This window comes from Canariomyces notabilis (genome assembly GCF_033297395.1).
Source record: "Canariomyces notabilis strain CBS 508.74 unplaced genomic scaffold N656scaffold_28, whole genome shotgun sequence".
Classification (NCBI taxonomy): Eukaryota; Fungi; Ascomycota; class Sordariomycetes; order Sordariales; family Chaetomiaceae; genus Canariomyces; species Canariomyces notabilis.
In genome coordinates this window covers 113,746-127,916 of record NW_027041850.1, presented here as the reverse complement: position 1 = coordinate 127,916, position 14,171 = coordinate 113,746, and the positions used below count along the sequence as shown (strand labels likewise).

The window sequence follows — 14,171 nt, the reverse complement described above, 5'->3', positions numbered from 1 at the left end:
ATGTGGCTGGCATTGATGGGTACCTGGGTTCCCTAGAAGTTACATGAGTGCCATCGGCGGCTCTCTCTCCGAAGCTGGTGTGGCCGTGGTTCCCGTGAAGGGTCCTGGCTCAGAGTCAACCCCGCCAATTGTTAACATCATGATGAGACGGATTCTGAAGGGAGCATCAAGTGACCACGTAGGATAGGGAATTAGGAGTCAACCGGCACTCATTCTGTGTACATGTATGGTACCTGCAATAGATACCGGTACCATGATTAAGGTTAACTGCAAGCACCTGCTCTGAGAGAAACAGAGTGGGCAATGAATTTACTTTTCAAGTGCGGTGCCTGATTTCGAGCCCCGTGTGACATTTTGACATGATGTCAGTGGCGTGCAACTCGTTCTGCTTGGCATTTGATGTTCGATTGCCGAGCAAACCATTTTACGTCGAGTGGGGCCCACTGGCTATGTACTGCTGTGGAAGCAGCCCTTCATGACGGGACAATGATCGAAGAAACAGCCTTGACAACATGGAACTACAGTAAGTCATAACCAGCCGTGCTGCCCACGTGCCTTTTCAACTCCAATCCCACCGCACAGCACAGGAAACCCAGGAGGAGCACTCTCTGCCGATCAGTGGGAGACGGGAATCGTGATATTCTCCTTACACAGTACATTACTTGCGTACCTTACCCGTCAACTGATGAAGTCTTGCAATAAAGTCGGGCCTTCCTGACGATAGGTCTGCAGTGGGTGAGGGAATCTCAACTCGTAGACAGCCAAGTATGAGAAGCCTTGACATTGGAGTCCTCTTGTTTTTAAAGGTCGCAAAACACAGAGCAACTTGAAGTGTTCTATGTCTAGGTCGAGGTACACCCGGATCCAGCCAGTGCATCTGTTTAAAACGTCGCCTGCCTCACGTAGCATGACCAGCCTCGCCAGCCAAGCTAAAGCAACCAGCCCTAGTCTTTGTACGGGGCTTCATCCCCTCTCACAAAAGGGATCCGATACGTAAGAAACTTGGGGAGAGCCTTCAGGCCAACCTGGTGTGAGCCGACCTTGCCGTCCTCGAAGAAGAAGCAGCTCAACAGAGTCCCGAGGATGACGGCGTCCTGGACCAGGTGAATCTGTCTCTTCAACAACTCACGAGTCTCCTCAGGCATGCCATCAAACATCTCATTCCAAAACGCCCGTTCCGCACCCTCGAATTCATCAGGCATCCAAAACTCCCCTCCCGTATATTCGCCTGCGATGGTGTGAATGCGCCCGAACCCGACTCCAAACGGCATTGGAGTAGACAGCTCCCAGTCGATCAACCCAGTAACTTGGCACTCCTCATCAATCAGCACATTCACTTCATTCAGATCGTAATGTGCAACCCAAAGCGGGAGTTTCTTCAACTCCTCCAGCCTGCCTAGAAAACCCAGTAACTGCCCCCGGTACGGCTGGACCTCCTCCAACCCCGACGCCAAGATCGCCTCTATATGCCCCCTTATCTTCCCATCAATCGCCTCTATATGCCCCCTTATCTTCCCATCAATCGCCTCTATATGCCCCCTTATCTTCCCATCAACCGCCTCATCACTCGTCTCCTTAACCCACCCCCTCGCAAACACCCTCCCAAGCGACTTGTTTATCGCAATCCTGCCTTCACCACCCTTGCCCGCAACACCATGCACCCACATCTTCCCAGGTAAACGCGTCATGGAGTAAGCCCAGACACGCGCGCTGAGAAGCTCTTCGTCTTCCAAAGCCATGATCTCGGGCACGACAGGGCCTAGCGCTTGTCTTGCGATCCTGAACGCGTCCAGGTCGAGTGGCTCGGTGCGGTACTGCAGGACTACATCACGGCCGTCGGCTAGGGTTAGGAAGAAGGTCCGGCTGAACATGCCTTGCATAGGGGGTCTGTCGACGCGCTTGACGTTGGTGTTAAGATGTGACGGGATGAGCTTCTTGGCCCATTTGACTTGCTTGTTTGGGGTGTCGAGGAGCTTGTGGAGGTCTCTGTCGGAGGATATTGGGGGCATCGTGGACTGTAGAGTGGTTGTAATGGGATGTTGGGATGGTGTCTAGTAGGACTGTCTCAGGTGAAAACCAAAACATTCACGAGTTTGAACCTGTGGGTGGTCTATAAGGGGAGTTGGATGTCAACATAGGGGTAGCCCGCGTTGCTGTAAACAGCGGTCTGGGAGCGTGAACCAACATGCATCCAGTACAGTATTTCTCTGTGATCAACACACGGACAGCTGTACAGTACAGCCAGCAGTGTGTTTATGCCTGAATACAAGGTGTCTAGAATTCATATGAGCCAAATACATTGGTATATGTCGGCTATTGCTCTACGTAAGTTACCTGGACTTGATATGTCAGTTGTTCGAGTGCTTGTATGTACTAGTATACTGCTCCTTGCGGGACTATGTGAGGCTGGCATATCGAACTGTCAAGAGTAAGTATAATTTATGTACCGTACCTGAGTAACGTTAGGTAACTTACATGATGTCAAGGACAGACCAGTTCCAGATGTCAGGGACTTGTACGGAGGTATTCGTATTGTTTATACGAAGTACAAATCACTTTCTTGACCTGACATGGATTGAAGGAACGAAACCGCCCTCTTGGTTCCGTGACCAGAAGACGGTTGTTTAATTCTGCGGGCCGTCCAACTGTTTCAAGGCCGCCCAACTGCAGTTCCAGCGACCCAAAGAAAGTTCGCTACAGAAGGGACTTCAGAACTTGAGAAGGAAGGTGGAGCGCGTGGGCCAACAGCGGGCAATCTTAGACCTGATTGGCTGCCAGGTGCAAGCGGGCAGTTACCCCACCTTGGCGCCACTAACGTCGTCGGGAACCGGATATTGGACGGCAGGGATCAGTGGTCAACACTACATCATCATGCCTGCGCATCCTTTCCAGATCATGGCTTCTGAATTGCGATCTCTGCTCTCTCCCATGGACAACCCTCGCTTTCGATTATCGGGAATTGGACATTTTACTGCAAAAGTGTATACTCCCTGCTCGACTCGGCTTATTTCCACTGAGTTTTTGTGTGGACTCAATCCTTGAGTATTGTACATACCTTCCGGGTTGTCGCATTGATTCCGATTCTCGAATTCCCTCCCAGACCCTCTCACCACGATAGCGAACTGCCAATTATCGGATCATCGTTTGCGCCGTTTTGCGTCTAAGCTTTCGACCGCTGCACTTGGAGACAGTCACGTTGCCTAATAGACCGACGAGTGTTGGCTCCTGTCGCAACCCGAATAAACCGTGCCTACGCCGCTGCTCAGACGCAACAACTGGGCCAAGAAGACCGATCATCAGACTCAGGCCCGACTGGCTGTTCGTTGTTGTCTTCCTAGGTCCTCCTGTCGTGTGCTCTCGAGACGTGCGCACTCCAACAAGAGTTCCGCCGAGTACGAATTGCGAAGCTCTCGAGAGAAAGTCCAACCACCACGCGGCATAAGATCAATTATAATAATGGGGGTGATATGATTCAGGCGCTGGTACGTGCTCCCTTCCGCATCCGTCGTCTCTCTGCATCTCTCGCATCGTTCTCTCCCCTCCGTCTTCTGTTTTGGGGTTAGAGACGCCTGCCTCAAAACTCCCTTTGTCCCCATCCAAAGTTCGCCCCTTCTCCGTTGCTGCACCCGACCCGCGCAGGGAGCACCTTTCCAACATGCCCTGTCTGCCATGTCCGTCATGGAACTGCCCTTCGAGTCTCGCCGTCACTCATCCCCACCAGACCGACCCATCCACAGGCGGTCATCTTCACTTTCGGCTGCTGCCGCATTGCAATTCGTTTCCTGCCAACACCGAGCAGTAGCCGGCCACACGCTGCAGCCCCTATCCGCCTATAGCATCCTCCTCAGGCCCGAACTGTTCGACATCCAAGGCCTCCCCTCTCCCTTCATGCCCGGCTGCTGTGTGTTGATGTCCATCTTATCCTATTCTACCTACTTCTCTGCCTTTTTCTTACCTCCCTCGATGTAGTCCGCTGCGCTGCCTGTCCCCATCTTAGCATTCCGCCCGCATGTCCTCTTGTTTGGGCGCCTTCTCTAACCAGGACGCCATGCCTTCTACAGGTCCGGAGCACGACCGACTACACCCCCAACCATATTTTTTATCCGGCCACGGCTCCGTCTATTACTCCCCGAGACACGCGGCCAATCTCAATTCCTCAACATTCCCAGCATCGCTGATCCAACCCCGCCAACGCCGCCCGCACTCGATCCACATTGTCTCGTACCCGCCCGGCTTTGTGCCTCCCGATCTGCGCCCCGCCCAGCAGAGAACGCATAGATCGAGGTTTGCGGATCGCGAGGCTCAGGAGAGGAACAGGTCCCGGAAGCAAGAGAAGGAACGGAAAAGGGCAGAAAGGGAGCGGAACAAAGAGAAGGAAAAGAGGCGATCCCTACGTTCCAATCAGCCTGGTAGGAACGGTGACAAACTTGGGAGAGTTCTCGACAAGATCCTCGCTGCTTTCTCGATTACCCCTAAACCACGCCCGCACGTTTTTACGGATTCGGCTCCACAGACGCCGTCTCGGCCATCGAGTTTCATTAGCTTTGCTCGAAGGCTGTCTCGAATCGAACCGACAGTAGTCGACGGACCCGCCGTCGTGAACCCCGTTTCCGAGCTGCCCAACATGGCCGCTGAACCCGTCCCCCGCCCGACAGCCCCGAGCGCAGTGCCCGCATCTAACAGGAATAGCATAATATCAATCCGATCAGGGAAGACATCGGCGAGCTCAACCGTATCCGAGATCCAGAAGCCAGTAGCATCCGGCAGTGGTGTGTCGTGCTCTATCCTGCTAGCAGAGCCTAATGTGTTCCTACACGGTTTCGACCATGACAGCCGCGCTCGCCGCGAGGGCCTACCGTCAAGTGCCCTGCTCCGAGGGAAGCTGCAGCTGAATGTGTCCAAAAATGTCAAGATCAAGTCTGTGACACTGAAGCTGGTCGGCAAAGCAAGGACGGAATGGCCCGAAGGGATACCGCCCCTGAAAACGGAAACGTGTGAGGAGCAGACCCTGCGTGCCCAGTCGCTCGTCTTCTTTCATGCAATGCACCAGGGCATGTGGGAAACAGAGTATGGCAGCCAGTGCACTTTCACCCTCAAGGGGGGTAGCACTCACTCCGGCCTCATGAACTCTCCGTACCCGAGCCAGTCCAACACATCATTGCATGTCCTCGGCAAGGGGCGTGCTAGCACTCTCACCGCCAAGGAGCTCAAGCGGCTATCTTTACAGTCCGTCAATTCCCGCAGTTTCGGCAAGGGCGACTCTCCACTCGCCCACCAGGTCCAGGCGAAGGGATACAAGACTTTCCCTCCCGGTACCTACGAATACGCATTCGAGCTTCCCATTGACCATAATCAGCTGGAAACGGCAAAACTCCAGTACGGATCCGTCCGGTGGGAGCTCCAGACCACGGTCGAGCGGGCGGGCGCCTTCAAGCCCAACCTCCACGGGGCAAGGGAAATCTCGCTCGTCCGTCTTCCAGACCAGATGTCGCTGGAGACTACCGAGCCCATCTCGATCAGCCGGCACTGGGAGGATCAACTACATTACGACATTGTAATCTCGGGCAAGAGTTTCCCCATTGGAGGGAAGATCCCTATCGCATTCAAACTTACACCACTCGCCAAGGTGCAGATTCACAAACTCAAGGTGTTTGTGACGGAGAGCATCGAGTATTGGACCAATGATCGGCACGTGACGCGCAAGGACCCCGGTCGTAAGCTGCTCCTGCTTGAGAAGACGGCGGGAAAGCCGCTGGACAAGCAGTTTGCGGCGAGCGAGATCCGTGTGCTGTGCGGTGGCGAACTGGAGCCGGATCAGCGGGAGGCGGCGCGGCGGACGGCAGCTAGGCGCAGGATGAGAGAGGCTGTTAGGACACGCGGTGCCCCGGCGCCGTTACCGGATCCCAGCGACAATATACTTGGGGATTTGGATCTTGGGCTGGAGAGTTTCTGGGGGAGCACCGAGATTGAGATGAACGTGCAGCTGCCTACGTGTGAAGCTATGGCAAGAGATAAGACACTCCGGCTGCATCCGGACTGTAGTTGGAAGAATGTCAATGTCTTTCACTGGATCAAGGTTTGTTATTTCTCACACATTCTGACTGGCGTTTAGCTCAGACTGACTAACGACCGTCCTTAGATCGTCATGCGCATCTCCCGCGCAGACCCGGACGACCCAGCCGGAAAACGCCGCCGCCATTTTGAGATTAGCATCGACAGTCCGTTTACCGTCCTAAACTGCCGCGCTACCCAGGCCAATACTCTCCTCCCGCAGTACAACGGCCACGATGGCCCCCTTGCTTCTGAGCAGCAACGGCCACAAATGTCGTGTGGCTGTCCGGATGCGCAACCGGTGGTGGATCAGGGCCCGTCCGGAACCGGGATTTACATAGCCATGGTTGAAGAGGACGTCATCACGCCGGGCGGTACTCGGCTGCGGCTTAGTGATCGCCCCGGCCCGTCTCGTGCGCCTAGTCAGGCTTCTCAACCGCCGGGGCAAAACGATTCATCCAGCCAGAGGCGGGGTCAAGCATCATCATCATCATCGCTGAGTCCCTACGAACGAGACCGCCCGATTCATTTGCTTAGGTACCCTTCGCATAACCCGCCCGCGTTTGATGCGGATGAACCACCGCCCCCGCTGGCCCCGCTGCAAACGGAGGTCATGACACCCCCGCCGCAGTATGATGCTGTTATTGGCACGCCGAGTGTGGATGGGTTGGCGGATTATTTTGCGAGATTGGCGGCGTATGAGAATATGGCAACGGCACAGAGACGCTCGCCGATGGCCATGTCTGCCATGGCCATGTCTGGAGAGAACCCAGGTGAGGGTGATATGGCGCCAGGTTCTAGCGAGGCGATTGGTGTTGGTGTTGGTGTTGGTGTTGGTGTTGATGGGGTGGTGGGAGATCCCTTTAGCAGCGCGGCAGCTGGAGGAGGAGGAGGAGGAGGAGGAGAGACAATTCTACCTGATGATAATAACTCCTCGGATAGTGCTGATGAGGACGATTATGAGCGCCCGCATCGCAGGGGACGGGTCAACGTGCCCAATCCGAGGACTCCTGGTGGCAGGCTGGTGCCGAGCAGGAGTTTGGAGATTGAGAGGCCGGTTGTCAGGTTGGATATGAGTGAGGTCTTGAGACGGAGGTGGGGTGGCAATGGCAATGAGAGGGGATAATAGACGTCTCACGGCGGGAGGCAGTCCCCATGGCATATCAGCAACATTACCACTATCCCAACGGCAGGCTGCCCAGGACTCGACCCCGACTGTGACACGTTAGATGGGGGTTTATTGATAAGAGGTGGTTGGCAGGGGTTATCGCTCTGATGGAATGGTTGTGATGGGATAGTACTGTGGGGCATGGCATGGACACTGACTCAGAGCCCTGATGGTGTTGGTTGTTGGTGCCGGTTGATGTTGGTGATGACTGAATGAATGACAGGCAGGCAAGGCAAGGCAAGGCCTGCTACACATGGGATACCGGATGGGATATGGGATCATGGAATGGACAATGGACAGGACAATGGACACGAGTGATGCAATGCAATAATACCCCGGAATCGGATTGGTACCCCAGAGTTCGCGGCGGCATGGGGCAAGGAAGGTTTGATGGCGGATGAGATTGAGATGGGCGATGATGATGCACACCACGGCGTTTGGGGAGTTCGCATACCTGTGTGGAAGGGGGCACGAGAACAGACCCCTACGGACACTACAGAGTACATGCAGTTAGGCTTTACCATCGACGAGCCACCAGTGCGTGTATAGAGTCAAGGAGCATTGCTTATACCTACCTACACTGTTCCACCACTCAGTGTCCCACTCAGCATAAACACTCGCCGTAACTATTTAATCAGGAGGGTGTCTGGTGATATGCCTGCCTTCATGTTACCGTGCACGTGCTCCCCACCCATCCAACATCAACATCAGCATCACGACTCGATGGTTGCACCCCAGAGTTGGCTCTTACCCGCTGCGACTCAGGTCTTCTGAGGTCCACAACTGCCATTGGCATCAAATAAGCTACTAATATGTTACCTGAGATATGCCTAGTCTCCGGGTAGGTATATTGAAAAACCCAAGCTGCGAAGAGCGGCGGATGCTCTCGTTCACAACTTGCAAGAGCAAGGACCCAACGTCCAGTTGCAAAACCCAAGCAGCAGTACCGCGACAGGCCGGCAACATTGTATATACAACAATTTCTAGATGTTTTTCGGTTTTTATTTTCCATTAGCTATCTAGCGGCCTGGTCTCATGCCGTAGGTAGTAGACACCTTGGGAGATTGTGATGATGACCGCCTGGCACAGAGGAGTGACCCCGTCCGCCAAGTGTGAGCGTTTCCAGACTCAGGCAGTTAAACAGGGTAACAACCTCTTCATGACACCCACCCACCCTGCTGCTGCGGCAAATCTCAACGTTCCATTCAAGTTGCGATTGTGTCATCCCATCACGTCTGCTCCAGCCCGACATATCATGGTCAACTCAACTGCTAGACTCGAGCTCAAACAAGGACGCAACTTGAACATCCTCGGATTAACCGCCTTCCCATCGCCCACAGCAATCGTTCGCCAACGCAACTCAAACCTCCTAGGTTCCGTCCGTCTAACCCCCATCTTGTCTGGGAAGAAGAGGAAAATAAAACCCTCCCAGCATCCCATAACCGATCCGCTTACCAGTTCCCCCAGCCACAAACTCTGTAAACCGGTGCCCGAAACAAAAAATAAAAGCCCATCCGTCTAAGACGAGACCACTGCGCCGATCAGAATGCAACGCGTGAATGTTCCTGTCAATTAGGGCCAAACCACGGGCCTGCCCTTGTCCGATTGGGCAATAGTACGCACCATTTGTGTGGACATCCGATAATCCCCAAACGCCAAACCAATGCATATGCAATCGCACAATTCACATAATTAACTACTTATACATGTGCCTCAAGCCTGAATGCCCTGCCGCAATAGAACCCCAATCAATGGCGACTCGAATAAGACATGGCAGGGAGGCCTGTGTGGCGGGGAGGGTATGGCTGCCGTGCTTGCGGGTACGGTGCTGCAGCATGTTGACCGCCTGGAGCTGGCCGACTTCGATCCGTGACGGTCATGGCGAACTCGGGAAGAATTCCCGTGCGGTACTCGTTCCTCTTGCCCAGCGGCTGGTAGTGCATCTGGTTGGGCAGCACCGTGTTCGGCAAATGGTACTGCTCGAGAAATGCTGATGGGGGCGGATAGAGCAGCGTGCTGACGTGCCGGACAGGCCTGTACGGGCTGTTTCGCTGCTGCAGATAGACAGAGGGAGAGTGCGAGATGGGCGTGTGTAAGCCGCTCGCGCCGCCTGCGTTCCCAATAGGGGTGGCCATGTGGTGGAGGAAGGGGTCGATCAGCGGAGAAGAATTGGCATAGGATACGTTCGACGAGAAGGCGTTCTGAGGCGACAGGCGTTTTGTCGGAGTACCGTAGCTAACAGGGGGGAAACTCGTAGTCGGCGTAACGGTCCCACACGTTGCCGGGGTTGACTGCGGAGGTGTGTAGGTCGTCGTGGGGAAGACAGTCGACATTGCTCGGATACCCGGGCCAATGGGTGGCAATGACAGCGAGGGCTGCGCTGGTGCATACCCAGGTGGTCCGTACGGCTGAGGCTGGCTGACGGGGACGGCAGCGGCGGTAGCTTGAGCCGTGTTTAGCGTCAAGCTCGGCACCGATAACCGCCCTTGTTCCAGGGCCGCGGCGGGCACAGCACGCTGCTGGCCCGGATCATACTTGGCCGGATGCTGGGAAGCAAGCTGGGCCTGTGAAGCAGTTGCCAGGTGTTGGCGAAGGGCCTGGGATTGCTGCCCGGATGACTTCACTTGTTCAGAGGGGGGTGCCCGGCTTACTCTCTTAGCGGGATGTTCGGCAGAGTCTCCGTGATCCGGGGAACTACGCTTTCTGAGCGAAAAGTGTGGCTCCGGCTTCAGGGCCAGTGGGGAAACCGCATTGCTTCCCGCGTACGGTGGGGGCCAACCGTGTGCAGGACTTCCGTTGGAGACCGGGCCTGGGCTGGGTGAGAGCTTGCTGGTAGCGGGACCCGTCGGAGAGGGCAATGGGGAAACAAATCGACCAGTGGTGGGGGATGGGATGAGGAGCGGAGACGGCGAAGATGACACAGCTTGTCGGGCCAGCTCAAGGTATCGCCAGAAACCTGCTAACTTGTCGAGCCATTGTTCCCACTCGGCCTCGGTAACCAAGAGGCTATACCGCATATTACTGAGGAACTCAACCTCCATGACGTGGATCTCGGTGACCGGGATGCCAGACACATCGGCCCAAGTCTTGTTCGTATAGGTGTTATCATCCAGGAATTTGTTGCCAAGCATGAGGGCCACTGTGAGTAACCGGAATTCACTGCCCGGCCGCCCCTTGACATTCGGATTCGTCATTTTGAGCCGGTAGATGTAGAGCAGGGCGAGTACCGCGACATTCTGCGTGACTTGAGTGGTCGTGAGCATATTTAGAACCCACTTTTTGAAATGCTGGCTGGCAGAGGCGCCTGGCGGTAGGGGTTGAACCGCAGTGTTTAAGGGAAGCGTTTGCATTTTCCCCGCCTTGTCAAGAACTTTTGTGGTTTGGAACCAGAGCAGTGCAGTAACTTGGGCCAGGAGATCGGCCAGATTCCCCCCATTCGGGCTGATGCGCTCTGGAATGTTCAGGCTGTGTAGCGTCATCTTTGCATCTTCACCCTGCTCCTCGTCAGCTGCGGCGCTCGCCGAGGTCGGGGTCCAAGACTGCACGGTTTGTCGCGACACCTGCTGCCGCAACTGGGCGACGGGCAATTCGCTGGGCGGGGCAGCGGATCGAGTGCCTGCAGCCGGCATGGCCTGGGTATGGTTCGTATGGTTCGCTGCTGCTGTGGGGTATCGCGAGGTCAGATTGAAGGTTTGCTCGTTCGGGGTTGGTCGTTCGTTCAGAGCTGGCCGCCACCGATCTGACTGCGGCATGCCAGGTACACATGCAGAAGATTGGCAGACGTGGTAATTCTCGCACGAGGCCATGTGCGGCACCTCATACTTTGTGCCCATGTTTTCGTCGGTAGGCGGCGTACAAAGACCACTCGGGCGACTACACCAGCGCCGCGATGCGGTTACCGGCGACGGGGGCGACGGGAAGAGGGTGAGCGCCGGGGTCGGAATCGAGATCGGGCTGGCACGGATGCCTGTCGGATACATTGGGTAAGGTTGCAAGCGGGATGCGCAGGGCCTGGAAGGAAGAAGAAGAGCAATCCTCGAAGAAAAATCGCCGAACAAGCCAATCTGCCAGGCAGGCAGGCGCCTACCACCCGCAAAATTCGAGCAGATTCAGGCAACGAATTTTGAGTACGGGACCCTGTCCTCCTGCCGTCCACCTGACGCAGCTGGATTGTGTTCTCAGAGCCGGAAGGTGCAGTCGGGAAACGAGCGAGGCTGGGCGTGCCTTCCCAATGCCTATCTCTGTTCAAACTCCAACTCCTGGTCTCTGTTTCTGTCCCATTTGCACCCCGTTTGGAAGTCCACGACCCTGCGGTGTTCGCGGTTTTAACTGCTTCGTGTCAGGCACTGTTGAGGGCGAATCGTCTCCTGAAATCGACTCCCTATTCCGCCGTGTGCTAGCAGTCTTAGCATGGCACAATTCGCTTCCACTGAAGCATGCTATGACTTACCGAACTGTCAACCTCGAAGAATTCCAGACTGCCTCTCGATCGCAAGACGCCTCTCTAGTCGGAAAGAGTGACGCCTAGCACGGTGATCGAGCGGCCAGCAATTCGATGTCGAACTGATTATGTCGACTCGGGCAGGCTGAGAGCAGGGGAGCCTTTTGGTGTCGTGTTTTGCCACAGTCAAGAAGCGTCCTTTGTGTACGGGTTTCCTCGTTTGTCTCGGCCGCGACGTCAATGCTGGGAGTTCTGTCCGGACTAGTCCTGTGAAGCCCCAAAGGCCGTCTCCACCAAATCTTGGAAGTAGCGTAGAGCTGCCGGGTCGTGTCAAGGTGGTCTCCGCTCTACGGTCACGACATGCAACCGGGTCGACCTCGAGGGCGACGATGACGACAGAGGGCTGGCGGCAGCGAGATCGGACGACTAAGGGGGGATGTTGAAGGAGATGTGGAATAAGGGAGGAGAGAAGGAGGAGGAAGAGTCACGATCGGGGAAGAAGATCCCCATACAGTGAAAGCATCCATACCGTTGCCCATCCATGCCACATGTGTGGTGGTTGCGTAGGTGCGTTGCTGCGTCTTAGTGTAGTCCTGGTCGCCGCAGATGCTGCTAATTTACTTTGTCCCTGGTCGGCGTCGTTGTCTGGTGCGGTGCAAGGGGAGCTGTGCCGCCGCCGCTTGCACCAAGGTACCTAGGTACATCCGCATGCCCACAAAGCTATCGGTACGTACCCAGACCGACTCCAGCCAATCCGGTCCGGTGATTCCTCGCTTGAAGCCAGGCAATTCCCATTTCCTGCACCGGCGCTGATTTTTGTTTGCGGTTTAGCGGCCTGTTTTCTAAACATTGGTCTTTCCGGCACGCTAACGCCAGGTCCCCGCCCCATTGTACAGTAAGTTTGGCAATTTTCCTTCCTCGGGATTGGCGTAAGCTAGGAGCTTTGGCACGGATCAGGCTGCCTGCTGATGGGCACTGGAGTCAGGACGCCCGCTGTCTGAGGTGGTTTCCTCCTGACTGTTTCCAGCCACAGTGAGCTGCTTCATTTCGGCGTAACTTGCGTTAACGACAGTACAGCATTTGTTACCCGCCAAACTTGAACAACAAGAAAAGTGAGTCGCCCATACGTTCATTAATAGTGTAGGGTTAGCCAATGTGGCGGCCGCATCACACGTTAAGGGTCTGAATCTCAGTTGTTTCTTCCTTGTCTCCACACAAGGCCCGGCTGTACCTCCTCGTTGAGTAAAACACAGAAAAACCCCCTTTTGTTCCATGCTCGGCTGTGACGCCGAGATGCCAACAATCCGCGGGACCAGACTTGGAGCCACTCAGAGACTGATGAATTGATTGGCAGGGCCCATGAAGCCCAAGCCACCATTACACTAGACTTTGGTTGCTCAAAAACGGAGAACCCGGATCCAGATGGATTTTATGATCCATGCGTATCAATATTGACGTTCGTAAAGTCTAAGGCGGTTCGTTACTTTGGGGCCAATTTTCTTTCTCTTTCGCTTCCCTTCCGTCATCCACCGTATCATCTTGATCTTCTGTCTTCCCGCCTTTTCTCCTCTTTGCCTCCGAGACCACGATGCCGCGTCAACGAGTTAATTATGGGTACTAGGTAGCTCTCCGCTCTCTGTTGATCCGGCATTGGACAGTACGCAGTGATAAGTCGATTCATCAATCTTTCTCCTATGCATGAGGGCAGAAACTCTCAATATAGCGTTTGTCTAAAGTGAAATATACTGCCCGTTTCCTTATTAGCTCCACCTAAATTAACTAGGTAGTGTAATGTATTTGCTACCACAGGGGTTTGTACAGGCGGGGGAGAAAGATACATATGCTTGGGTTTGGCTTGGTTGGTTCGCATTGTCTTTGGGGGCTTGCTGCTGGCTTACACGACGCACAATCAGTTACGATAGGGCCTTGACGTTACGCCGAAGGACTATTGGCTCAAGGGCCACTCTGCGAAGGATGCCGGATCCGTTTTGACACTCGGAGTGGCATCATGCCGCACTTGTAGGCGGCGCCGTGATGGACTCCATGGAACTAACGATAGGTTTACGACGGACTCAGCATGGCAATCCCCGTTCATGTCACGCCTCATCAAACGCAAAGCCCCTCTACACTCGCATAGTTTTGCTGCATGCCTCATCAACAGCCCTGCAAAGCCCGCACGATGTCTCCTGTCAGTTGCAGACAGGCAAGGAGGTAAGATGGCTGGGGGCTCCCCCTTGCAACCGCTGAAGTCAGCAGCCTCCTCCTCTCAACAACTTTCGACTTGCACTCGATAATATCAAGGCAGGGGGCAATCGAGTGCCAAAGTCGACCCTCTTAAGACGACGGAGCGTCGTATTAAAACGACGGAGCGTCGTATTAAACGACGGAGTGTGTACATCTACACGGTCACTATACCTCTGTTTTGAACCACTTGAATTACAGAGCCTGCCAAGGTGCCCCACACAGCTTGGGCAAGCGAAAGGCGACGTCCCTAAGGAAATGGCAGCCGTT

General features: G+C 55.0%; 5 protein-coding genes across 5 annotated transcripts; 3 read left to right on the top strand and 2 right to left on the bottom strand.

The window, feature by feature from the left end:
• Positions 1-503: 503 nt before the first annotated feature.
• Positions 504-2,267, bottom strand: N656DRAFT_783561 (uncharacterized protein). The gene has a single exon (XM_064815979.1). The coding sequence runs from the start codon at positions 2,007-2,009 to the stop codon at positions 945-947; it is 1,065 nt and encodes a 354-aa protein (XP_064666485.1). The 5' UTR covers positions 2,010-2,267; the 3' UTR covers positions 504-944.
• A 1,308-nt stretch (positions 2,268-3,575) lies between these two features.
• Positions 3,576-4,144, top strand: N656DRAFT_783560 (uncharacterized protein). Its single transcript, XM_064815978.1, has one exon. It carries the CDS (start codon positions 3,670-3,672, stop codon positions 3,967-3,969), a length of 300 nt encoding a protein of 99 aa, XP_064666484.1. The 5' UTR covers positions 3,576-3,669; the 3' UTR covers positions 3,970-4,144.
• Positions 4,010-7,177, top strand: N656DRAFT_716875 (uncharacterized protein; the record flags this gene model as incomplete). Its single annotated transcript, XM_064812165.1, has 2 exons — positions 4,010-6,076; positions 6,140-7,177. The coding sequence occupies 2 exons, from the start codon at positions 4,010-4,012 to the stop codon at positions 7,175-7,177; spliced, it is 3,105 nt and encodes a 1,034-aa protein (XP_064666483.1).
• An 807-nt stretch (positions 7,178-7,984) lies between these two features.
• On the top strand, positions 7,985-8,854 carry N656DRAFT_363090 (uncharacterized protein). Its single transcript, XM_064809393.1, has one exon. It carries the CDS (start codon positions 8,289-8,291, stop codon positions 8,739-8,741), a length of 453 nt encoding a protein of 150 aa, XP_064666482.1. The 5' UTR covers positions 7,985-8,288; the 3' UTR covers positions 8,742-8,854.
• A 248-nt stretch (positions 8,855-9,102) lies between these two features.
• N656DRAFT_674154 (uncharacterized protein) lies at positions 9,103-10,971 on the bottom strand (the record flags this gene model as incomplete). Its single annotated transcript, XM_064810467.1, has 1 exon — positions 9,103-10,971. A coding segment is annotated over one exon (1,869 nt), but the record flags the coding sequence as incomplete, so codon positions are not given.
• Positions 10,972-14,171: the final 3,200 nt, after the last annotated feature.

Excerpts from the sequence above, each read along its gene's own strand:
- N656DRAFT_783561 (XM_064815979.1), bottom strand. The coding sequence starts at position 2,009 with ATGCCCCCAATATCCTCCGACAGAGACCTCCACAAGCTCCTCGACACC.
- N656DRAFT_783560 (XM_064815978.1), top strand. The coding sequence starts at position 3,670 with ATGTCCGTCATGGAACTGCCCTTCGAGTCTCGCCGTCACTCATCCCCA.
- N656DRAFT_363090 (XM_064809393.1), top strand. The coding sequence starts at position 8,289 with ATGATGACCGCCTGGCACAGAGGAGTGACCCCGTCCGCCAAGTGTGAG.